The 26055-nt window shown below is 39.6% G+C and overlaps 1 protein-coding gene across 4 annotated transcripts in view; it reads left to right on the top strand.

The window, feature by feature from the left end:
- Nucleotides 1-26055, top strand: part of FAM120C (family with sequence similarity 120 member C) — a 150701-nt gene that overhangs the window by 67301 nt on the left and 57345 nt on the right. For 2 of the 4 annotated variants that reach the window (XM_004022057.5, XM_027963299.3), the window contains exons 5-9: nt 9254-9353; nt 9937-10013; nt 10462-10742; nt 11534-11807; nt 12438-12609. In XM_004022057.5, the coding sequence (XP_004022106.1) occupies nt 9254-9353; nt 9937-10013; nt 10462-10742; nt 11534-11807; nt 12438-12609 (904 nt within the window). Of the gene's footprint in view, nt 1-9253; nt 9354-9936; nt 10014-10362; nt 10743-11533; nt 11808-12437; nt 12610-26055 lie in introns of those variants that run through there. The other 2 variants (XM_042242234.2, XM_042242233.1) reach the window with 2 other exon arrangements.

Here is a 26055-nt window from a genome sequence, read left to right as displayed (position 1 = left end):
GCAAGGAGGTCCAACCAGTCCATCCTAAAGGAAATCAGTCCTGAATATTCTTTGGAAGGCCTGATGCTGAACCTCTGATACTTTGGCCACCTGATGAGGCAAACTGACTCATTGGAAAAGACTCTGATGCTGAGAAAGATTGAAGGTGGGAGGAGAAGGGGACGACAGAGGATGAGATGGTTGTATGGCATCACCGACTCAGTGGACATGAGTTTGAGCAAGCTCCGGGAGATGGTGAAAGAGAGAGGAGCCTAGTGTTCTGCAGTCCATGGGGTCGCAGAAAGTTGGTCGTGACTGAATAACTGAACAACAGCTAAAAAAATTTTATATGAATGAAGAATAAGTTTTGCAAACAAAATTTTCTGATAGCTCTCATACCCACTAGGTCACGTTTAACTTTCTAGCACAGTTTAAGTGCAGTGTTTGTTTTAATAAAAAGCGTACTTGGGTTATATTTTCTTAAAAGATTTATATTCTTTTGATATTCAAATCATTCTTTTTTCAAGTGCGTTTCCTGCCATGATCTTTCATAATTCTCTCTTACATCATTGTTGAAAACTAACTGTAACAGATCCTCATTGGTCTGTGGCTTCTAGCATAATGTGAGGCATCTTCCATTGTGTCTCTTTACTTTGGGAAATCCTGACTTTATGACAGATTTACCCAGTCACTTTGTTAATTTGCATTGCACTTTCAGCTGTTTGCGTCTTCCCTGGTGGCTTAGAGGTTAAATCGTCTGCTTGCAATGCGGGAGACCTGGGTTCAATCCCTGGGTCGGGAAGATTCCCCTGGAGAAGGAAATGGCAACCCATTCCAGTATTCTTGCCTGGAGAATCCCATGGGCTACAGTCCATGGGGTCGCCAAGAGTTGGACACGACTGAGCGACTTCACTTCAGCTGTTTGCATGAGACAATTAGGAAGGGATTGACCCACAAAACAAGAAATTGCCATGTTCGTTAGAGAGAGATCCTAGTATTTTTTAAGCAGGGAATACTGTTTAAATGGAGAATACGTTTTCCTGCTGATTTTTTATTGTGATAAAAATGCATATAAAATTTACCATCTTAAACGTTGTAAATATATGTTCAGTGGTATTAATACATTCATAATATTATGTAACCATCACCATCATTCATCCCTATAATTCTTATTATCTTGTAAAACTGAAAATCTACAACCATTAAAAGATAAGTCCCCATTCTCTCCTCCCTCTCAGCCTATTCTACTTTTGATCTCTGATTTTGACTACTTTACATACTTCATATAAGTGGAATTATACTATATATAGGAAATTCCCAGTGGCTTAGCAGTGAAGAATCTGCCTTCAGTGCAATAGGGTCAAGAGACACAGCTTCAATCCCTGGGAGAGGAAGATCTCCTGGAGAAGGGAATGGCAACCCACTCCAGTATTCTTGCCTGGATGGACAGAGGAGCCTGATAGGGCTACAGTCCATGGGGTTGCAAATAGTCGGACATGACTGAGTGTGCTTGCATATGCATTTGTATTTGCAATGGGCTTATTTCACTTAGTATAATGTACTTAAGGTTTTTCCATGTTGTAGGATATATCAGAATATCCTTCCTTTTTAACATTGAATAATATTCTGTTGTCCCTTTCATGAATCACAGCCTTGTAATGGCAGAGGGGCTTGTGTAACTCAGTGAAGCTGTGAGCCTTGCTGTGCACAGCCACCCAAGATTGACGTGTTCCACTGGATGAGGAAATGTCCACCCACTCCAGTATTCGTGCTTGGAGAACTCCATGAACAATATGAAAAGACAAAAAGATCTGACACCAGAAGATGATAGTCATAGCAAACATCCTTTTCCAGCAACCCAGGAGACTCTGCATGTGGACATCATGAGGTGGTCAAAACCAAAATCAGACTGATTATGTTCTTTGCAGCTAAAGATGGAGAAAGTCTATACAGTCAGCAAAAACAAAGCCTGGAAATGACTGTGGCTCAGATCATGAGCTCCTTATTGCAAAATTCAGACTTAAATTCAAGAGAGTAGGGAAAACCACTAGGCCCATTCAGGTATGACCTAAATCAAATTCCTTATACAGTGGAGGTGATGAATAGATTCAAGGGATTAAATCTGGTAGACAGAATGCCTGAAGAACTATGGATGGAGGTTCATAATGTTTCACAGGAGTCAGTGACCAAAAGCATCTCAAAGAAAAGGAAATGCAAGAAGGCAAAGTGGTTGTCTGAGGAGACTTTATAAATACCTGAGGAAAGAAGTGATGTGATAGGCAAGGGAGAAAGGGAAAGATATATCCATCTGAATGCAGAGCTCCAGAGAATAGCAGGGAGAGATAAGACCTTCTTAAATGAACAATGCAAAGAAATAGAGGAAAACAACAGAATAGGAAAGACTAGAGATCTCTTCAAGAAAATTGGAGGTATTGAGGGAATATTTCATGCAAGGATGGTCATGATAAAGGACAGAAACGGCAAGGACTTAACAGATTAAGAGGTGGAAAGAATACACAAAACAACTATACAAAAAAAGGTCTTAATGACCTGGATAATCACGATGGTGTGGTCACTCACCTAGAACCAGACATCCTGGAATATGAAGTCAAGTAGACTTTAGGAAGCATTATTGTGAACAAAGCTAGTGGAGGTAACGAAATTCCAGCTAAGCTGTTTAAAATCGTAAAAGATGATGCTATTTAAAGTGCTGTACTCAATATGCCAGCAAATTTGGAAAACTCAGCTGTGCCCATAGGACTGGAAATGTCAGTTTCATTCCAATCCCAAAGAAAGGCAATGCCAAAGAGTGTTCAAACTACCATACAGTCATGCTCATTTCACATGCTAGCAAGGTAATACTTAAAATCCTTCAAGCTAGCCTGGAAAATCCCATGGACGGAGGAGCCTGGTAGGCTGCAGTCCATGGGGTTGCGAGGAGTCGGGCACGACTGAGCGACTTCACTTTCACTTTTCACTTTCCTACATTGGAGAAGGAAATGGCAACCCATTCCAGTGTTCTTGCCTGGAGAATCCCAGGGACGGAGGAGCCTGGTGGGCTTCCGTCTATGGGGTCGCACAGAGTCGGACACAACTGACGCAACTTAGCAGCAGCAGTAGCAGGCTTCAACAGTACAGGAACCAATAACTTCCACATGTATAAGCTGGCTTCCGAAGAAGGGAGGAAGAACCAGAGGGAGAGGAACCAGAGATCAAATTGCCAACATTCATTGGATCATGGAGAGAGCAAAGAAGTTCCAGGAAAAAAAATCTACTTCCTCTTCACTGACTATGCTAAAGCCTTTGACTATGTAGATCACAACAAACTGGAAAATTCTTAAAGAGATGAAAGTACCAGATGACCTTACCTGTCTCCTGAAAAATTTGTATGCAGGTAAGAGACACGGGTTCGATCGCTGGGTAGAGAAGATCCCCTGGAGGAGGAAATGGCACCCACTCCAATGTTCTTGCCTGAAAAATCTCATGGACAGAGGAGCCTGGCAGGCTACAGCCAGTTCAAAGTTGGACCTGACTGAGCGACTAAGAAAGCAAGAAGCAACAGTTAGAAACAGACATGGAACAACTGACTGGTTCAAAATTGGGAAAGGAGTACAACAAGGCTATATATTATCACTCTGCTTATTTAATTATATGCAGAGTGCATCATGCAAAATGTGGGCTGGATGAATCATAAGCTGGAACCAAAATTGCTGGGAGAAATATCAATAACCTCAGATATACAGATGATACAACTACAGTGGCAGAAGGTGAAGAGGAACTGAAGAACCTCTTGATGAGGGTGAAAGAGGAGAGTGAAAAAACTGTCTTGAAACTCAGCATTAAAGAACTAAGATCATGGTATCTGGTCCCATCACTTCATGGCAAATATAAGGGGGAAAAGTGGAAGCAGTGACAGATTTTATTTTCTTGGGCTCCAAAATCACTATGGACAGTGATTGCAGCCATGAAATTAAAAGATGCTTGCTCCTTGGAAGCAAAGGAAGCTTGCTCCTAGACAGCAAATTAAAAAGCGGAGACATCACTTTGTAGACAAAGGTCTGTATAGTCAAAGCTATGTTTCCAGTAGTCATATACGGATGTGAGAGTTGGACCACAAATAAAGCTGAGTACTGAAGAATTGATGCTTTTGAATCGTGGTGTTGGAGAATACTCTTGAGAGTTCCTTGGACTGCAAGGAGATCAAACCTGTCAATCTGAAAGGAAATCAACCCTGATTATTCATTGGAAGGAGTGTTACTGAAACCTGATGCAAAGAGACGACTCATTGGAAAAGACCCTGATGCTGGAAAAGATTGAAGGCAAAAGGAGACGAAGGTAGCAGAGGATGAGATGGTTAGATAGCATCAGCAACTCAGTGGACATGAATTTGAGCAAACTCACGGAGAGAGTATAGGACAGAGGAACCTGGCATGCTGCAGTGCATGGGATTGCAGACTCAGACATGACTTAAGAGACTCAACAACAACAATATTCCATTGTTTGTAAATGGAGGAAAAATTTTGTACATATTCAGTTGAGTGTTGAATATTTTTAATGTTATAGCTTTTGCTTGCCTTTGTAGCTTAATGACAAGAATCCCCCTTTGACTAAACAAAACAAAATTGTTTAATAGTGACTTTGCTTCTAATTCCATCCTAAATGTTTTATAGTATTTCCTAGTCCTCTTTATATGTTTGGTGTGGTAGTCAGCTCAGTGTAGTCACCTTTAACTTGCTTTTTCCACTTAACATTATGTCTTAAACCATTCTTCATTTTTGCTATATAATTTTCACGAATATTTTAAACAGTTATAGAATTATCAGAACTCTTTTAAACAAACATACAAAATCTGCTAAGTAACAGCATCAAATTATGAATTTCTACTCTGCTACTTGTGTCCTCTGTGGATCTATTAATGAAAAGGTTAGGGGCTTCCATGGTGGTCCAGTCATTAAGAATACACCTGCTAACACAGGGGACATGAGTTCAATCCCTGGTCCAGGAAGATTCCACATACCACAGGGCAACTAAGCCCATGTGCCACAACTACTGAAACCTTTGCACCCTAGAGCCTGTGCTCTGCAACAAGATTAGTCACCACAATGAGAAACTTGCACTCCACAACTAGAGAATATCCATGCAGCAATGAAGACCAGTGCAGCCAAAAAAAGTAATTAAAAAATAAATATGTAAATCAAAAAGAAAATGGTAGGGCTTAATTAAATATGATCATATGTAAAATATTGATTAAACTTCTATGTTTACTAACTTCCCATGTTAGTAGAATGTAAATATGAATAAACCATTCTTTGTCCTCATAGAACATGAGGTTAACGGGGAAGGTTGAAGCAAATAAGTAGAACAAAGGAAAAAACAATAAAGTTTTCATAGAATGAAAGATTTCATAGAATTGGTGCCCCTTGAAGGAAAAGTAAACGTTTAGCTTTCGGGAAACAGAGCAGAGTGGGACAGTGAGGGAAGTACATGTAATTCAGTATTTTCAGGGTATTGGGTCATAGATGTATACTTACTGACACATAATAATTTATAAAACATACTGTTAAGTGCAAAAGGCAATTTGAAAAACAATATACAATTCCACTTATGTGAAAAAAAAACTGTATTTATGTACATATATGTGTGTATGTATAACCAGCAAAAGTTATGACAGGACACATACCAAACTGGTTATATTGGTCACTTTGGGGAAGGGATGAGGGTACAGAGGTAGAGATATTAAGGAAAGTTCTGTGTATGGCTTGTGTATCTAAAGTGAGGCTAGATGACCTGGATATCAATATCTGTATTTGTGTCCCTGGTGGTTTAGTCGCTTAGTCATCTCCAACTGTTTGCAACCCCATGGACTGTAGCCCACCAGGCTTCTCTGTTACTTAGCACACATGCATTGATGATGAGAGTATAACTTGAGACATCTGCTTCTGAAAGAGGTTTATATCATGTGACAAGAGTCTATGAAAATGACTATATCCTTTAACCTAGTAATTCCACTTCTAAAAATATCTCCTATGAAATGACCCAAGAAACATGTAAAAATATGCTTATTTGAACATTATTTATAATTAGAAATGACTTTAATATCTTACATTCTATTTGATGAAATATTAAAGGTCATAAATTATATTCAAGAGGATTTTAAAATTACATTGGAAAACCCCCTTCTCAATCATCCCCAACCCCACAGAGATAAGTGGTATTTTCTATTGCCATAAGTAAGTTTCACTTCTGTGCATGTGTGCTAAGTCGCTTCAGTAGTGTCTGACTCTGTGCGACCCTGTGGACTATAGCCTGCCAGGCTCCTCTGTCCATTAGATTCTCCAGGCAAGAATACTGGAGTGGATTACCATGCCCTCCTCCAGGAGATCTTCCCGACCAAGGGATGGAACCCAGGTCTCTTATGTTTCCTGCATTGGCAGGCAGGTTCTTTACCACTTGTCCCACCTGGGAAGCCCAAATTTCACTTCTTCTTGGAGTTTCAGTTCAGTCAATTCAGTCGCTCAGTCATTTCCGACTCTTTGCAACCCTATGTACTACAGCACGCCAGGCCTCCCTGTCCACTGCCAACTCCCAGAGTTTACTCAAAGTCATGCCCATTGAGTCAGTGATGCCATCTAACCATTGCATCCTCTGTCATCCCCTTCTCCTCCTGCCTTCAATCTTTCCCAGCATCAGGGTCTTTTCCAATGAGTCTGATCTTCACATCAGGTGGCCAAAGTATTGGACTTCAACCTCAGTCCTTCCAGTGAACACTCAGGGCTGATCTCCTTTAGGATGGACTGGTTGGATCTCCTTGCAGTCCAAGGGACTCTCAAGAGTCTTCTCCAACACCACAGTTCAAAAGCATCAATTCTTCGGTGCTCAGCTTTCTTTATAGTCCAATTGTCACATCCATACATGACCACTGGAAAAACCATAGCTTTGACTAGACGGACCTTTGTTGGCAAAGTAATGTCTCTGCTTTATAATATGCCATCTAGGCTGATCATAACTTTTCTTCCAGAGAGCAAGCGTCCTTTAATATCATGGCTGTAGTCACCATCTGTGGTGATTTGGGAGCCCAAGAAAATAAAGTCTAACACTGTTTCCACTGTTTGCCCATCTATTTCCCATGAAGTAATGGGACCAGATGCCATGATCTTAGTTTTCTGAATGTTGAGTTTCAAGCCAACCTTTTCACTCTCCTCTTTCACTTTCATCAAGAGGCTCTTTAGTTCTTCTTCACTTTCTGCCATAAGGGTGGTGTTATCTGCATATCTGAGGTTATTGATATTTCTCCCAATTTCTCTGATTAATTCCAGCTTGTGCTTCTTCCAGCCCAGCGTTTCTCATGATGTACTCTGCATTTAAGTTAAATAAGCAGGGTGACAATATACAGCCTTGACATACTCCTTTTCCTATTTGGAACCAGTCTGTTGTTCCATGTCCAGTTCTAACTATTGCTTCCTGACCTGCATACAGATTTCTCAAGAGGCAGGTCAGGTGGTCTGGTATTCCCATCACTTGAAGAATTTTCCAGAGTTTGATGTGGTCCACACAATCAAAGGCTTTGTCATAGTCAATAAAGCAGACGTAGATATTTTTCTGGAACTCTCTTTCTTTTTTGATGATCCAACAGATGTTGTCAATTTGATCTCTGCTTCCTCTGCCTTTTCTAAATCCAGCTTGAACATCTAGAAGTTCATGGTTCACGTACTATTAAAACCTGGCTTGGAGAATTTTGAGCATTACTTTACTAGCATGTGAGATGAGTACACTTGTGCATATGTACTCTTTTGTCTGTTTCTCCTTTCACTCATTATTGTCTGAGATTAGTCCACATTGTTGCATGTATCAGTCCTTTGTTCTTTATTACTGTACAGTTTTTTTTATCATATGTATATATCATAATTTATCCATTCTTCTGTTAATAGAATTATTTCTAGTTTGGTGCTATTAAATAAAGCTATTGTTAGAATTCTTGTTTATATTTTTGGTGGACATATATACTTATTTTTCCTGGATAAGTATTTGAGAGTAGGATTGCTGTGCCATATGGCAAATATATGTTTAGCATAATAAGAAACTCCCAAACGGTTTTCTCACCTCTACCAATGTATATTCCTACAAGCAGTGTATTGGACTTCAAGTCACTCCATATCCTTGCCAGGTCTAGATATTTATAATCTTAAATTTTAACCCTTCTGGAGGATATATAGTGATTTCACATTATGGATTTTCCGTATGTTTAAGTGGTTTTGGTTGTAATGTTCATACCTTTTGAACCAGTAATTCCACTTTGGGGACATTTTCCTAAGGACATAACTTGAAATCAAAAAAACTTTTATGTACATATATGTTCTTTGTTGTGTAACTTATAATAGCCATATTGTGAGAAATAGCTGAAACATTGGTTATTAGAGAAGTAGTTAAATAATTTATGATACACTTACAATGAAAAATACTCAGCCATTCAAAATTATCTTGTACTATATTAAAAGCTGCTGCTGCTAAGTTGCTTCAGTCGTGTCTGACTCTGTGCAACCCCATAAACGGCAGCCCACCAGGCTCCCCCATCCCTGGGATTCTCCAGGCAAGTACACTGGAGTGGGTTGCCATTTCCTCCTCCAATGCATGAAAGTGAAAAGTGAAAATGAAGTTGCTCAGTCGTGTCCGACCCTCAGCGACCCCATGGACTGCAGCCTCCAGGCTCCTCCATCCATGGGATTTTCCAGGCAAGAGTACTGGAGTGGGGTGCCATTGCCTTCTCCGATAATAAAAGCAAGACATGAAATTTTACATATAGTATGGTATCAACTATAGAAAAAAAATAAATGTTGGGTTGGCCAAAAACTCGAAGTTTGTTCGAGGTTTTCCATAAACCATTACAGAAATGTATCAAAATAGACTAGCTGTACTTCAACCCCCAAAAAATGAATTTTAAAAATCAGTGGAAGGAAACATCAAAATATCTTTGAGTGATGGTACCATTTAGTTTTTTTCTATCTTTATGTATTTTTTCTAATGATCATGTAAGCATTTTAGAATAGCACAAAATGTAAGTAAACTTTTTAAATGATTTTTTTAAGTATTTGAGCTTTAATGTTCTATAATACTCTCTCCCTACCTAACCTTTTCTGCAGCATAAAAAAAATTGCTGTCTTGGGTTTCTTTAAACATTTGATTTCTGCCACTATTTTGAATCTCAAATTATAAATTGCATGAAAAAGGCACACTCATGTTATTTCTCCTTCTGAACATCTCATATTCCTATATCCAGTCCAGGACAGAAGATAAAATAGAACGATTCAAGAAAGCGGTTGAGTACTATTCAGTCACAACCAAACTCTCTTCACTGCCAGTGGGGCCCTCCTTTCTAGGTAAGGCTTCCATCTGACCCCGGGCTGCTCTTTATGTAGAAGAAACTGAGTCTCTCAGAACTTCTGGGACAGAGTGGAATCACTTATTTGTATTGCACCCTCATAGAAGTTATTCTTATTTGATAGACATTTGCCTTTTGATTTCCATGTAATAAGAGAGGTGACATGAAACAGGGCCCTCATTTCTTGAATTTATAGATGGGATCCAATGCCATTTCCTTAGCTTGGGCTTCTTCTGGTGCTAATCTCTGTATGGTGCTAATCTCTGTAGTAGCCTGGTATACACAAAATTGCCCCATCTGTGGGGGTCAGGCCTGAATTTGAATTCTACCTCTGTTATGTACTCACTGTGTGATCTTTGCAAGTCACATTTACATGAAATGTGGCTCATGATACCTCCTTAATAGAGTTGTTATCATGAGAAATAATTTATGTGAGGTTCTTAGTGTAGCTCATAGTAGCTGTTCAGTAAATTATAACTCATATTCATAATAATTTCTCAGGTGATATGAGGTTACCAGAATGTAACAGAGTAGAATTATTAGGATTGACTAAAAGAGATAGCACTTTCTCTTTGCTTCAGGTTTTCGAAATAATCGCCTTGGAAATCCTCCCATTCCACAAAATCAAATGGGCACTCTCTCTGCTGGGAAGCCAATGGTAAGTATCTTTTAAGAAGCTTGAGACCATTTGATAGCATTAGACTAGGGTTGTTTCCCAATTTTTATAGTCTTGAGTTAAGGAGTTCAGGTGATTCAGTATTATCAGAATGTCAAGATTGTACATACCTATGTCACGTTCTCAACTTGAGGCTGGCAGACTCTAAAGAAAACATTCAAATCAGCAACCACTAGGTCATTGTGAATGTAGATTAGCTAATATTGAAAGAATGACTCTAGGAGACATAGATTGGTCCATTGTCCTGCCTTTGAAGGATTCTGTCCATACATCACTGTTAGAATTATTTCTTGTTATTCTCAGTATGTTCTTTGTGTTCCAACAATTCCAGCCACTGGCCTCATCCACTGTGTCACAACCTTTGGGGGAACCATCTTGGAGCCTGGTAAAATGTTAAATAAATAGCTTTTGTGTCTGTTTCGTCCTTTAGTTTTCTCACCACGTGCCCCAGAAAATGAAATATCCACCACCATTCCCAGTGGGACCCAACTCCTCTCTTCTCTTCTCCCCCCATGCTTTGGGGGAATCCCATGCTTTTTCTGAGGATTCCATGCTGCAGGACAGCCCCTTTGCCAATTGGGCTATCTCTTATGATTCCTCTGCATCCCAGTTTCCCAATTACCTGACTTCCAAAGCCTCAACTCCTTTGGGACCAGACTCTTCCCACTCCTCTTCCTCTGATGGTGATGAGCCAGAAGGAGCCAGCTCTGAGTAAGTAGCTATACAGGCACCCCAGGAAATAGATTTCTGAAGTATCTCTATTCTTTTACTTTTAACCTAGGTAGGGAATGTAGGAAAGTGTATGTTCCTGGCTTTTTCCTGTGACTCTTTGCACTTAAGTGAAGTAGGAAAACTCTATGTTTTTGTCACTTCATGATCACTTGGACCCTGTACAGGTAATAATTTTCAGATACCCAGGCCACTGAGGTAGAAGACAGCATAGCAGCTGGCTAGGGACACCCTGGTAGGGGTGTGGTATGTATCATGTCTGTCATCTCTCAGTTTGTGAAGAGGAGTAGATTGAACATTTTAAAAATTGCAAGGTTTTATAGAGTTGAAATATTAAAACAGTTGAGTATGCAGTTATATTGCTTGGTAACTAAAAAAGGTTCTAAGGATCAAAACAGTGGGATTTTGTATAATAACATTTTTTTTAGATTATTCCTCCAAGCAGATTATTCCTGGAAGACAGAGCTACTTTGAGGTTTTAATTGTAGTTATTTCCTTAGAACATAAGCAGACTTTAAACATGACTTTTGTAAGGTATAAAGGACTCAGAATGGAGCCCATGACTTCTGATTGCTTTGGTTTATATCTGAAGAAAGAAGGTAGGAAGATAGTGATGGCCACTGAGAGGAATGGTATCAGATCTAGTGCTAACCCAGTGTCCTGGCTTCTAGAGGGTTTGTAAGATTCCTTGTAATCAGAATAGACATCTTGAGTTGAAATATCTTTATTAACCTCCTTTCTGTCTTCCATACTTATCTTTTTAAACCTTTTAGTCACATTACAGAAACACTTCAGCAGCAACCTGGATGGGAGGATCCAAACAGTGACAGAGGTTCTTGGGTAGAGCCCATTGATGCTGGAGTTTCAAATGCCAGCCTGGGTGATGGTGAGCCCCACATCCCATCTCTCCTGTCTATGTCTACAAGGAACCATATGGACATCACCATTCCACCCTTACCTCCAGTAGCTCCAGAAGTCTTGCGGGTTGCTGAACACAGACATCGAAGGGGTCTTATGTACCCATATATCTACCATGTCCTCACTAAGGTGAGAGAACACATCGACACTTACCTCCCTGCTCTCCACACTGTACTTCAACTTCATAGGACTGTAGGTTATCAGAGAAAAGTCTGATCTTTGTATCTGAAAGGAGATCAAAGGAGACCAAGTGTGCTATGGCCCTTCATGTGTCAAGGGTCTCTAGGGAGGTGAGACCAGCAAAAGATGGGACTGTGCAGGAAATGAGGCCTAGAGGAGAAGGGTAATTGTAAGCTTTTGGAGAAGACAATGTACCATGTTTGTAAAGTCTGATCTAGGGATGAACACACTCTAAGAAGAGGCATTATACCCTTGGTCTTTACCTCTCCCTCTACTTCTCCTGAGCTATTCCCATCCTCTAGCCTTACCATACAAATCCATTCCCCAGCAGAATGTCTAAGATGAATTTTACCCATTTAGTCAGCTGTAGTTAATCATAGCAGAGACTTTAAAAATGGACTAGCTTTAAGCTGTCTAATATTCAGCTGGGCTCTTACAACTTTTCAGTCTGAAATTTTGTCTAAATAAAAGTAGAAAATTTAATAGCTAGGCTACAGTTCATTACTTGTTCTTCTCAGCTCAATTCCAAACCTTGAGGTAACTCATTTTCTCCTTTGTCCTGAACCATTTTCTTTTTAGGGTGAGATTAAGATTCCTGTATGTATTGAAGATGAGTGTAACATGGAGCTTCCTCCAGCTGCCATCCTGTTCCGGTCAGCTCGTCAATATGTATACGGGGTTCTTTTCAGTTTGGCAGAGACACAGCGGAAAATGGAACGCCTGGCCATACGGCGGCGGCTACCTGTAGAAGGTAAATGTGGTTCTAGCTTTGACAGTTCTCTGAAAGCTTTGACTCAGAACAAAAATGTCTATGCAAGAACATCATACTTTTGACTGTGGAACAGTCTTTGAGAAAGTGCATAATTCAGCAGAATACATATTGGTGTGGGAAATACATTAACTTAAGCCCAAATTCTTTAATCGTTAAGCATTCAGAGTAACTGTTACTTATAAGATCCATGCTGAACTTTGGGAATGTGGAGATGTATCTGATTTAGTCTCTCCTCCTCAGTGTGGTTTTTGTTTTGAGATTTTATCTTGTAGGTAATTAGAGCCATTGAGATGTTTTAAGCTCCAGAGTAATATGGTCAAATTAGTACATTCAAAAGAACCAACTAGATTTCTGCTTATGGGAAGATGGAGTAGATGTATTTTTACCTATTCCTCCTGCTAAATAAAACTAAAAGCTCAGGATATTCTATATTAGAAAGCACAAGATGCTCTAGAAGGTGAAGAGGTGACAGATTGGCTAAGGGCCTTGGGCTCCAAGGAATGAAGCAGTAGTAAGTTCCCTGGGTTTTCCCTGTGTTTTATATATCCCATGCTGGGTACAGGACAAGATCACAGCCCAGAAATGCCAACAGCTACAGACCAAGAAAACCAAGTATTTTGGTTTTCTATAGCCAAAGTACCCAAAGGAACAACCTAGCAATACAGAGAGCGTTTAGATAACAGCCATTCTATTCCAGCCAAACACTATAGAAAAACTATAACCTACTCTTGCCCCAACCAACAAAGGCCAAAAGAAGAACCTGGAGTTCTACCTTTGCCATACTATAAGAAAGTATGTGACCTTCATCTGCTGTAGAGGTGACAGACATAACCAGGTGGGAAGCTAGGACTTCTTCTCCCACTTGCCAGTAAAGAGACAGCATCCTCCTTCACCCACCAGAGTATTAACAGAAAAGACCTGCTAAAACACAAAATTTAAATAAGATCCAGAGTCTCTTAAAATGATACACAAAATATCAAGGTTTGAATTGAAAATCCCTCATTATACCAAGAACCAGAAAGATTTCAAACTGAGATCTCAAACTGAGTAAAGAAAATCAATACATTTGTGTTATCAATAGAAAATGAAATCACTGTAACACAACTGATTAAATTACCTGCTGAGGATTTCAGAGCAGCCATGAGAGAGAAATGCTTTGACAAACAGTTTTGAACATTGTTTTTCTTCTTTCTGTTTATTTATTTTTTAGCCACACTCCTTGGCTTGTGAGATCTTATTTCCACAACCAGAGACTGAATCCAGACCCCTGGCATTGAAAGCACCAAGTACTAACCACTGGACTGCCAGGGAATTCCCTGAACATTCTTCAGTTCAGTTTAGTTCAGTCGCTCAGTCATGTCCGACTCTCTGTGACCCCATTAATCACAGCACGCAAGGCCTCCCTGTCCATCACCAACTCCCGGAGTTCACTCAGACTCACGTCCATCGAGTCAATGATGCCATCCAGCCATTTCATCCTCTATCGTCCCCTTCTCCTCCTGCCCCCAATCCTTCCCAGCATCAGGGTCTTTTCCAATGAGTCAGCTCTTCGCATGAGGTGGCCAAAGTACTGGAGTTTCAGTTTTAGCATCATTCCTTCCAAAGAACCCCAGGACTGATCTCTTTCAGAATGGACTGGTTGGATCTCCTTGCAGTCCCAGGACTCTCAAGAGTCTTCTCCAACAGCACAGTTCAAAAGCATCAATTCTTCGGTGCTCAGCTTTCTTCACAGTCCAACTCTCACATCCATACATGACCGCTGGAAAAACCATAGCCTTGACTAGATGGACCTTTGTTGATAAAGTAATGTCTCTGCTTTTGAATATGCTATCTAGGTTGGTCATAACTTTTCTTCCAAGGAGTAAGCGTCATTTAATTTCATGGCTGCAGTCACCATCTGCAGTGATTTTGGAGCCCCCCAAAATAAAGTCTGACACTGTTTCCACTGTTTCCCCATCTATTTCCTATGAAGTGATGGGACCAGATGCCATGATCTTCGTTTTCTGAATGTTGAGCTTTAAGCCAACTTTTTCGCTCTCCTCTATCAGTTTCATCATGAGGCTTTTTAGTTCCTCTTCCCTTTCTGCCATAAGGGTTGTGTCATCTTCATATCTGAGGTTATTGATATTTCTCCTGGCAATCTTGATTCCAGCTTGTGCTTCTGCCAGCCCAGCGTTTCTCATGATGTAGCAGGGTGACAATATACAGCCTTGACGTACTCCTTTTCCTATTTGGAACCAGTCTGCTGTTCCATGTCCAGTTCTAACTGTTGCTTCCTGACCTGCACACACGTTTCTCAAGAGGCAAGTCAGGTGGTCTGGTATTCCCATCTCTTTCAGAATTTTCCAGTTTATTGTGATCCACACAGTCAAAGGCTGTGGCATAGTCAATAAAGCAGAAATAGATGTTTTTCTGGAACCCTTGCTTTTTCGATGATCCAGCAGATTTTGGCAATTTGATCTCTGGTTCCTCTGCCTTTTCTAAAACCAGCTTGAACATCTGCAATTTCATGGTTCACGTATTGCTGAAGCCTGGCTTGGAGAATTTGGAGCATTACTTTACTAGCATGTGAGATGAGTGCAATTGTGTGGTAGTTTGAGCATTCTTTGGCATTGTCTTTCTTTGGAATTGGAATGAAAACTGACCTTTTCCAGTCCTGTGCCACTGCTGAGTTTTCCAAATGTGCTGGCATATTGAGTGCAGCACTTTCACAGCATCATCATTCAGGATTTGAAGTAGCTCAACTGGAGTTCCATTACCTGCACTAGCTTTGTTCGTCGTGATACTTTCTAAGGCCCACTTGACTTCAAATTCCAGGATGTCTGGCTCTAGGTGAGTGATCTGCAAATTAAAATCGGAAAGTCTTAGCAAAGAGATCTAATATACAAAGAAAAATAAATGGAAATTAAAAATTAAGAGACACAATAACTGAAATAAAATACACAAAGGATGGGTTAAACTGCAGATTGGAGACAACAGAGAAAATAATTTTGGACCTAGAGAAAGAAAAACAGAAATTATCTAGTCTCAATAACAGAAAATAGACTGAAAAATGAACAGTGATCAGTGGAATTATAATAAAAGATCTAATATTTGTGTAAATCAGTCTCAGAAGGAGAAGAGAATTACTTAAAGAAATAATAGTTTAAATATTCTCATATTTGGCAAAAACAAGCCTACAGAGTCAAGACGCTGAAAGTGAAAGTTGCTCAGTTGTGTCCAACTCTTTGCAACCACATGGACTATACAGGCTGTGGAATTCTCTAGGCCAGAATACTAGAGTGTGTATCCTTTCTCATCTCCAGGGGATCTTCCCAACCCACGGATCAAACCCAGGTCTCTTGCATTTCAGGCAGATTCTTTACCTGCTGAGCCACAAGGGAAGCCCAAGAATACTGAAGTGGGTAGCCTATCCCTTCCCCAGTGGATCTTCTGGACCCTGGAATCAAACTAGGGTCTCCTGCATTGCAGGTGGATTCTTTACCAACTGAGCTATCAGGGAAGCCCCAAAGTGAAAGTGAAAGTTGCTCAGTCATGCCTAACTCTTTGCAACTCCATGTACTATACCAGTCCATGGAATTCTCCAGGCCAGAATACTGGGGTGGGTAGCCCTTCCCTTTTCCAGGGGATCTTGCCAACCCAGGGATCAAACCCAAGTCTCCCACATTGCAGGAGCATTCTTTACCAGCTGAGCCACCAGGGAAGCTGAGTGAGTTATAGATAGTATAAACCCAAAGAAATCATGACAAGATAGATTACAGTCAACCCCTTCCAAATCTAAAGACAGGAAGAATGATTTTTTTATTGATGTATACTTGAATTATTGTGTTGTATAGGTTTTAGGTGTACAGCAAAATTGGTTCCTTTTTATATATATATTCTTTCCTATTATAGGTATTGAACATATTTCAACATAGTTCTGTGTGCTATATATATATATATATATATAGTAGGTCCTTGTTGGTTATCTACTTTATATATAGTAGTGTGTATCTATGAGAGGGTAACCGGCAGAAAGGCCAGGAGTCTACAAACAAAAGAAATAGGCTGCAAATGTCAGACGTTTTTTATCTCTCTCTTAAGCAGCAAAAGGAAATTTTCCCTTCTTTATACAAAATTAAAAGGAGGGTTCTCTTAAAATTTTGTGTTGCCATGATGGCACCTGGTTCCACCTAATCTTAATTTTTCTCAAACTTTGAGCTAACCAATGCTTTTTTCTTATGGGAATGGTTTTCTTAAGGTATGTTACTGAACTATGTATTTACTCTAGACTCTGTCTTTCTTAAGACTCAGGACCTCAGAACTGATAATGGCTCAGCAAACCAGTATGTTTTACTCATATATTGTTCTCCTACTCTATGTTAATGAAACTATATGTTTACTTGGAAACCTGCCTTTCTTCAAGATTCATGTCAATCAGTTTATGACCCAGGATGACTCACCTTGTTCTAGTATTATCTCAAAATGCATGTTGTGGGTGAGGGGCCTGGTGCCACTCTGAGTTTTGAGACATTCCCTTTCTCTAATTAACTGCTTGCTGACAGGTATATAACATACTGCTAAAGGCTAGCAGGGGGGGCACTCTTTCTTCCCCCTTATGATGTCTATGTCAGAAGCTTTCTCTATCTCTTTTATACTTTAATAAAACTTGATCACGCAAAAGCTCTGAGTGATCAAGCCTTGTCACTGGCCCCAGATTGAATTCCTCTCCTCCAAAGGCCAAGAATCCCGGTGTCTTTCATGGCTCAGCAACAACCTTTCATCTGTTAATCCCCAACTCCTAATTTATTTCCCCTATCCCCCTTTGATAACTGTTAAGTCTGTTTTCAAAGCCTGTGTGTGTTCCTGTTTTGTAAATAAGTTCATTTATATCATTTTTATATATTCCACATGTAAGTGATATCATATGATATTTGTCTTTCTCTGTCTGACTTATTTCACTAAGCATAATATTCTTTAGGTCCATCCATGTTGCTGCAAATGGTAGATTTTCAATCTTTTTTATGGCTGAGAAATATAACTGTGTGTTGTTGTTGTTGTTGTTATTGTTGTTTAGTCGCCAAGTTGTGTATGACTCTTCGTGAACCTGTGGGCTACAGCACACTCAGCTTCCCTGTCCCTCACCATCTCCCATAGTTTGGCCAAGTTCATGTCCATTGAATCGGTGTTGCCATCTAACCATCTCATCCTCTGTTTTCACCCTCTTCTGTCTTCATTCTTTACCAACATCAGGGTCTTTTCCAGTGAGTTGGCTGTTCGTGCCAGGGGGCCAAAGTGTTGGAACTTCAGCTTCAACATCAGTCTGTCCAAAGAGTATGCAAAGTTGGTTTTCTTCAAGATTGACTGGTTTGATCTCCTTGCTTTCCAAGGGACTCTCAAGAGTCTTCTCCAGCACTATAGTTCAGAAGCATCAATTCTTCAGTTCTCTGCCTTCTTTATTGTCCAGCTTTCACATCTGTGCCTGACTACTGGAAAGACCTTAGTCTTGACTCTACCGACCTTTGTCAGCAAAGTGATGTCTGCTTTTTAACACACTGTCTAGGTTCGCCATAGCTTCCCTGCCAAGAAGCAATCGTCTTCTAATTTCATGGCTGTAGTCACCATCTGCAGTGATTATAGAGCCCAAGAAGAGGAAATCTGTCACTGCTCCTACCTTCTCCCCTTTTATTTGCCTTGAAGTAATGGGACTGGATGCCATGATCTTAGTTTTTTTAATACTTTAGTGTAGTCAATGAAACAGAGGTAGATGTTTTTCTGGAATTCCCTTACTTTCTCTATGATTCAGTGAATGTTGGCAATTTGATCTTTTGTTCCTCTGCCTTTTCTAAACCCAGCTTAAACATCTAGAAGTTCTCAGTTCACTTAACGCTGAAGCTTATCTTGTAGTATTTTGAGCATAACCTTACTAGCATGGGAGATGAGTGTAATTGTCTAGTGGTTTGAACGTTCTTTAGTACTGCCGTTCTTGGGACTTGGAAAGTGGATTGGCCTTTTCCAGTCCTATGGCCACTGCTGCATTTCCCAAATTTACTGACATATTGAGTACAGCACTTTAATAGCATCATCAGTTAGGATTTTAAGTAGCTCTGCTGAAATTCCATCACATCCCCTAACTTTATTGGCAGGAGTGCTTCCTAAGGCCCACTTGACTTCATACTCCAGAATGTCTGGCTCTGAGTGAGAGACTACACCATTGTGGTTATTAAGATCCGGGTCATTAACATCCTTTTTGTACAGTTCTTCTGGATATCTTTCCATCACTTCTTGATCTCTTCAGCTTCTATTAGGTCTTTAACATTTCTTTCCTTTATTGTGCCCATCTTTGGATGAAATGTTCCTTTGATATTTCCAGTTTTCTTGTAGAGATTTCCAGTCTTACTCTTTCTGTTGTTTTCCTCTGTCTCTTCGCATTGTTCATTGAAGAAGACCTTCTTGTCTCTCCTTGCTATTCTCTGGAACTCTGTGTTTAGTTGGATGTACGTTTCCCTTTCTCCCTAGCTTTTTGCTTTTCTTCTTTCCTCAGCTATTTGTAAAGCCTCCTCAGACAACCACTGTGCCTTCTTGCCTTTGTTTTTCTTTGGCACGGTTTTGTTCGCTATCTCATGTACATTGTTACTTTGTCCATATTCTTCAGGCACTCTGTTTACTAGATCTAATCCCTTGAATGTATTCATCACCTCCACTGTATATTTATAGGGGATTGATTTAAGTTGTATCTGACTAGCCTCGTGGTTTTCCCCACTTTCTTTAATGTAAGCCTGAATTTTGCTATGAGAAGCTGATGATCTGAGCCACAGTCAGCTCCAGGTCTTGTTTTTTCCAACTGTATACAGCTTCTCCATCTTCGGCTACAAATAAAGAATATAATCAGTCTGATTTCAGTATTGACCATTTGGTGATGTCCATGTGTAAAGCTGTCTCTTACATTGTTGAAAAAGGGTGTTTGCTATGACTAGTGCATTCTCTTGGCAGAGTTCTGTTAGCCTTTGCCCTGCTTCATTTTGTACTTGAAGGCCAAACTTGCCTGTTACTCTAGGTATCTTTTAACTTCCTGCTTTTGCATTCCAGTCCCCTATGATAAATGTGCTGTGTACTGTGCTTAGTTGCTCAGTCATGTCCAGCTCTTTGTGACCTATATAGCCCAATAGGCTCCTATATCCATGGGGATTCTCCAGGCAAGAATACTGGAGTGGGTTGCCATGCCCTCCTCCAGGGGATCTTCTGAACCCAGGATCGAACTCAGATCTCCCGCATTACAGGTAGATTCTTTACCGTCTGAGCCATCAGGAAAGCCTATGAGTAAGAGGACTTTTTTTGTTGTTGCTTCTGTGTCTTGGCTATTGAAATATAGTGCTCCTATGAACATTGGGATTCATGTCTCTTTTCAAATTAGAGTTTTCATCTTTTCTGGATATATGCCCAGGAGTGGAGTAGCTGGATCATATATATGGTAACTCTATTTTGAGTTTTTTAAGGAGCCCCAGTATGGTTCTTCATGGTGGTTGCAACAATTTACATTCCAACGAACAGTTTAGCAGGGTTCTCTTTTCTCCACACCCACTCTAGCATCTATTATTTATACACTTAAAGACTTTTTCTTTGGAGTATAAGTGCTTTAAAATATTGTGTTAATTTCTGCTGTACAACAAAGTGAATCAGCTATATGTATGCATATATACCCTCCCTCTTAGGACTTCCTCCCACTCCATGCCCATCCCACCCATCTAGGTCATCAAAAGAGCACTGAGCTGAACTCCCTGTGCTATATAGCAGGTTCCCACTAGCTATCTGTTTTACACATAAGCAAAGCAAAGTGAAGTCGCTCAGTCATGTCCAACTCTTTGTGACCCCGTGGACTGTAGCCTACCAGGCTCCTCAATCACGGAATTCTCCAGGCAAGAATACTGGAGTGTGTTGCCATTTCCTTCTCCAGTGGATCTTCCCAACCCAGGGATTGAACCTGGGTCTCCCACATTACAGGCAGATGCTTTACCATCTGAGCCACCAGGGAAGCCCCAGTGTATGTGTTTTACACATAGTAGTGTATATATGTCAACCCTAATCTCCCAATTCATCCCACCCTCCCCTTCCCCCACTGTGTCCATAGGTCCATTCTCTATCTCTCTGTCTCTATTCCTGCCTTGGAAATAGGTTCATCTGTATCATTGGAAAAGGTCAATTTTCATTCCAATCCCAAAGAAAGGCAATGCCAAAGAATGCTCAAACTACCACACAATTGCACTCATCTCACATGCTAGTAAAGTAATGCTCAAAATTCTCCAAGCCAGGCTTCAGCAATATGTGAACCATGAAATTGCAGATGTTCAAGCTGGTTTTAGAAAAGGCAGAGGAACCAGAGATCAAATTGCCAACATCCACTGGATCATGGAAAAGCAAGAGAGTTCCAGAAAAACATCTACGTCTGCTTTATTGACTATGCCAAAGCCTTTGACTGTGTGGATCACAGTAAACTGTGGAAAATTCTGAGAGATGGGAATACCAGACCACCTGACCTGCCTCTTGAGAAATCTGTATGCAGGTCAGGAAGCAACAGTTAGAACTGGACATGGAACAACAGCCTGGTTCCAAATAGGAAAAGGAGTACGTCAAGGCTGTATATTGTCACCCTGCTTATTTAACTTATATGCAGAGTACATCATGAGAAACGCTGGACTGGAAGAAAAACAAGCTGGAATCAAGATTGCCAGAACTCTCAATAACCTCAGATATGCAGATGACACCAGCCTTATGGCAGAAAGTGAAGAGGAACTAGAAAGCCTCTTGATGAAAGTGAAAGAGGAGAGTGAAAAGGTTGGCTTAAAGCTCAACATCCAGAAAACAAAGATCATGGCATGCAGTCCCATCACTTCATGGGAAATAGATGGGGAAACAGTGGAAACAGTGTCAGACTTTATTTTGGGGGGCTCCAAAATCACTGCAGATGTGATTGCAGCCGTGAAATTAACAGAAGCTTACTCCTTGGAAGAAAAGTTATGATCAACCTAGATAGCATATTCAAAAGCAGAGACATTACTTTGCTGACTAAGGTCCGTCTAGTCAAGGCTATGGTTTTTCCTGTGGTCATGTATGGGTGTGAGAGTTGGACTGTGAAGAAGGCTGAGCGCTACAGAATTGATGCTTTTGAACTTTGGTGTTGGAGAAGACTCTTGAGAGTCCCTTGGACTGCAAGGAGATCCAACCAGTCCATTCTGAAGGAGATCAGCCCTGGGATTTCTTTGGAAGGAATGATGCTAAAGCTGAAACTCCAGTACTTTGGCCACCTCATGAAAAGAGTTGACTCATTGGAAAAGACTTTGATGCTAGGAGGGATTGGGAGCAGGAGGAGAAGGGGACAACCGAGGATGAGATGGCTGGATGGCATCACTGACTCAATGGACATGAGTCTGAGTGAACTCTAGGAGTTGGTGATGGACAGAGAGGCCTGGCGTGCTGCGATTCATGGGATCACAGAGTCAGACACCACCGAGCAACTGAACTGAACTGATGCAAGCCAGCCTTAGGAAAAAGAAAAATCTGAAACAACCCAACCTTACACCTAAAGAAAGTAGAAAATAGGAGCAAAAGCCCCAAAGGTAGTAGAAGAAATGATAAAAATCAGAATAGAAATAAATGCCATGGAGACTAAAAATAAGAAAGATCAATGAACTTAAGACCCTGTTCTTTGAAGTGATAAAACTGGTAAATTTTTATCTAGCTTCATCAAGAAAAATAGAGGGCCCAAATCAATAAAATTAGAAATGAAAAAGGAGCAGCTACAACCAACACCACAGAAATGAAAAGATCATAAGAGATTACTATGGACAATTTTACATCAATAAAATGGACAACCTATATCAAGGGGAAGGTGGGAGGAGAGATTGGGGGGTTTAGGATTAATAAGTACACACTGCTATATTTAAAATAGATAACCAACAGGAATCAGGGAACTCTGGTCAGTACTCTGTAAAATAACCTAAATGCGAAAAGAATTTGGAAAAGAATAGGTACATGTATACATATAGCTCAATCACTTTGCAGTATGCCTGAAACTAACAACATTGTTAACCAACTATATTCCAATATACAACAGAAATTTTTAAAAATTAAAAAATGAATAAAATGGACAACTTAGAAGAAAAGTAGAAATTCCTAGAGATGTACAATCTCCCAAGACTAAATCAGGAAGAAATAGAAAATATGAACAGGCCAATTTAATGAAATTGAATCCGTAATCAAAAACTCCCAACAAACAGTCATGTAAAGATTAAAGTAAACCAGTAAAACACTGTAAAGCTATTATCCTCCAATTAAAAAAATTAAAATACCTGGGAATAAATCTAAGCAAGGTGTTAAAGGACCTATATTCAGGAAATTATTAATCTTTGATGAAAGAGATTGAAGATAGCACAAACAGAAAGATATAATTGTTTGTGGAATCAAAGAGTTAATATTGCCAAAAACCATACTATCTAAGGTAATCTACAGATTCAATGCAATCCCTATCAAAATACCAACAATGTTTTCCACAGAACTAAAACAACTCTAAAATTTATATGGAAACACAGAAGACCCAAATAGCCATAAAGTCTTAAAAACAAAAAAACATGGAGAACAGTATGGTGTTTTTCCTTAAAAAACTAAAACTAGAACTACCATATGATCCAGTAATCCCACTCCTGTGCATATATATCTGGAAAAGGTGAAAACTAATTTGAAAAGATACATGCAACCGAATGGTTATAGCAATACTATTTATAGTATCCGAGACATGAAAGCAGCCTAAATTTCCATCAACAGAGTAATCTATGAAGAAGATAATGGAATACACTCACTCTCACTCTCTCTCTCACACACCATACACTAGGATATTAATCAAGCCGTTACAAAAGAATGAAATAATGCCATTTGCAGCAGTACAGATGGATCTAGAGATTATCATACTAAGTGAAGTAAGTTAGAGAAAGACAAATATCATATGATACTGCTTATGTGTGGAAAATCTGAAAAGTGGCTCAAAAGAACTTATTTATAAAACAGAAACAGACTTACAGACTTCAAAAACAAAGTTATGGTTACCAAAGGGGAAAGGCTGGGGAGAAAAGATAAATTAGGAGGTTGGGATTAACATAAACAGCGCTTGTGGTAAAGAACCTGCCTGCCAATGCAGGAGATAGAAGAGACATGGGTTTGATCCCTGGGTCAAGAAGATCCCCTGGAGGAGGAAATGGCAACCCACTCTGTATTCTCGCCTGGAAAATTCCATGGACAGAGGAGCCTGGTGGGTTATAGTCCTTGGGATCACAAAGAGTTGGACACAACTGAAGTGACTTAGCATGCATAGCATGCATGCATAAAGCAGATAATCAATAAGGATCTACTGTGTAGCCAAGGAAACTCAATACTCTGTAATTATCTATATGAGAAAACAATCTGAAAATATATATATATATGTTATATATATTATATAGTTATAATTATATATCTTGTATTATATATTCAAGTTCAGATTCTCTACCACCTGGCTACCAGGGAAGCCTATGTATAATGTGTATAAAATGGAGTCACTTTGCTGTACACCTGACACTAACACAATGTTGTAAATTTTAAAGAAAAGAAGAAAACAGAACCAAGCATTCTGTATCCTGCATCAAACCTAGACTGGCGATTCGTTTCTTATATGATATTATACATGTTTCAATGCCATTCTCCCAAATCATCCCACCCTCTCCCTCTCCCACAGAGTCCAAAAGACCGTTCTATACATCTGTGGCTCTTTTGCTGAACATGTGTACACCTGTGGCGGATTCATGTTGAAGTATGGCAAAACCAATACAATATTGTAAAGTAAAAAAAAAAAAAGAACAAAACAGGAGGCATCACAGTCCCTAATTTCAAACTGTATTACACACAAAGCTTCAGTAATCAAAACAGAATGGTACTGGCACATAAACAGATATATGGATCAATGGAACTGAATGGAGAGCCCATAAATAAGCCCAAAATTACATAAGCAATTTATCTATGAGAAAAAGAAACGAAAATATGCAATGGGGAAAAAGACAGCCTCTTCAATAAATGGTGTTGGGAAAAGTGGATAGCTACATGCAGTGGATTAAACAGTTAAACGTAACACCTAAAACCATAAAAACTTCTAAAAGAAACCTAAACCCTATGCTCTTTGACATCAGTGTTAGGGTTTGTTGTTTGTTTTTTTTTCTTATTTGATATGTCTCATGTTAGGTAAACAAAAACAAAAATAAATAAATGGGACTCCATCAAACTGAAAACTCTGCATAGCATATGAAACTATCAACAAAACAGAAAGGCTATGCACTGAATTGGGAAAGATATGCGAATGATCTATCCAACAATGGGTTAATATCCAAAATATACAAAGAATACTTTGTACTCCACATCAAAAAAACAACCCAATTAAATAATTGGCATAGGATCTGAATAGACATTTTTCTAAAGACATACTGATGGCCAACAGACATGTGAAAAAATGCTCAACTTCTCCAGTCGTCAGGGAAATGCAAATAAAAACCACAGTGAGATATCTCCTTACACCTTTCAGAATGGTTATCAAAAAGACAACAAATATTGGCAAAGGATGTGGAGGAAAGGGAACCCTTTTTTAAACTTTTATTTTATGTTTGGGTATAGTTGATTTACAGTGTTGTGTTAGTTTCAGTGTTAGTTTCCAGTGTTGTGTTAGTACAGCAAAGTGAATCAGTTATACATATATCCACTTTTTCAGATTCTTTTCCCATAGAGGTTATTACAGAATATTGAATAGAGTTCCCTGTGCTTTTCAGTAGGTCCTTGTTGCTTTATATCTTCTATGTATAGTAGTGCGTATGTTTTAATCCCAATCTCCTAGTTTATCCCTCCCTCCCAGCCCGTTCCTTTTTGCTTTGGTAACCATAAGTTTGTTTTTGAAGTTTTGTTTCTGTTTCTGTTTCTGTTTTGTAAATAAGTTCATTTGTGTGTGTGTGTGTCTCTCTCTCTCTCTTTTTTTTTTTTTTTTTTCTGGCCTCACGACTCTGCTTGCAGGATCTTAGTTTTTCTGACCAGGGATTGGACCTGGGCCCTGGCAGTGAAAGTGCCCAGTCCTAACCACTGCACCATCAGGGAATCCCTTGTGTCATCTTTTTAGATTCCACAGTGTGTTTAATTGGTGTCATTCGACCAATTTACTTTACTTTACCAAGTTACTTGTATTTAATGTAATTATTGGCATGTTAGAGTTTAAGTCTGTCATTTTATTTTTACTTGTTTGTTCTGTTTTTCATGTCTCTGTTTTCCTATCCTTCCCATCCTATAGATACGTGAACTTATTATAGAATTCCATTTTTATTTATCTATATGTTTTTGAATGTATCTTTTTGTATAACTACTTTAGTGTATTTACTAGGTATTACA

The sequence above is a fragment of the Ovis aries genome, chromosome X, assembly GCF_016772045.2.
Source record: "Ovis aries strain OAR_USU_Benz2616 breed Rambouillet chromosome X, ARS-UI_Ramb_v3.0, whole genome shotgun sequence".
In the NCBI taxonomy this organism is placed as follows: Eukaryota; Metazoa; Chordata; class Mammalia; order Artiodactyla; family Bovidae; genus Ovis; species Ovis aries.
Note: the sequence above shows the minus strand (reverse complement) of the source record. Positions and strands in the feature narration are given on the sequence as shown.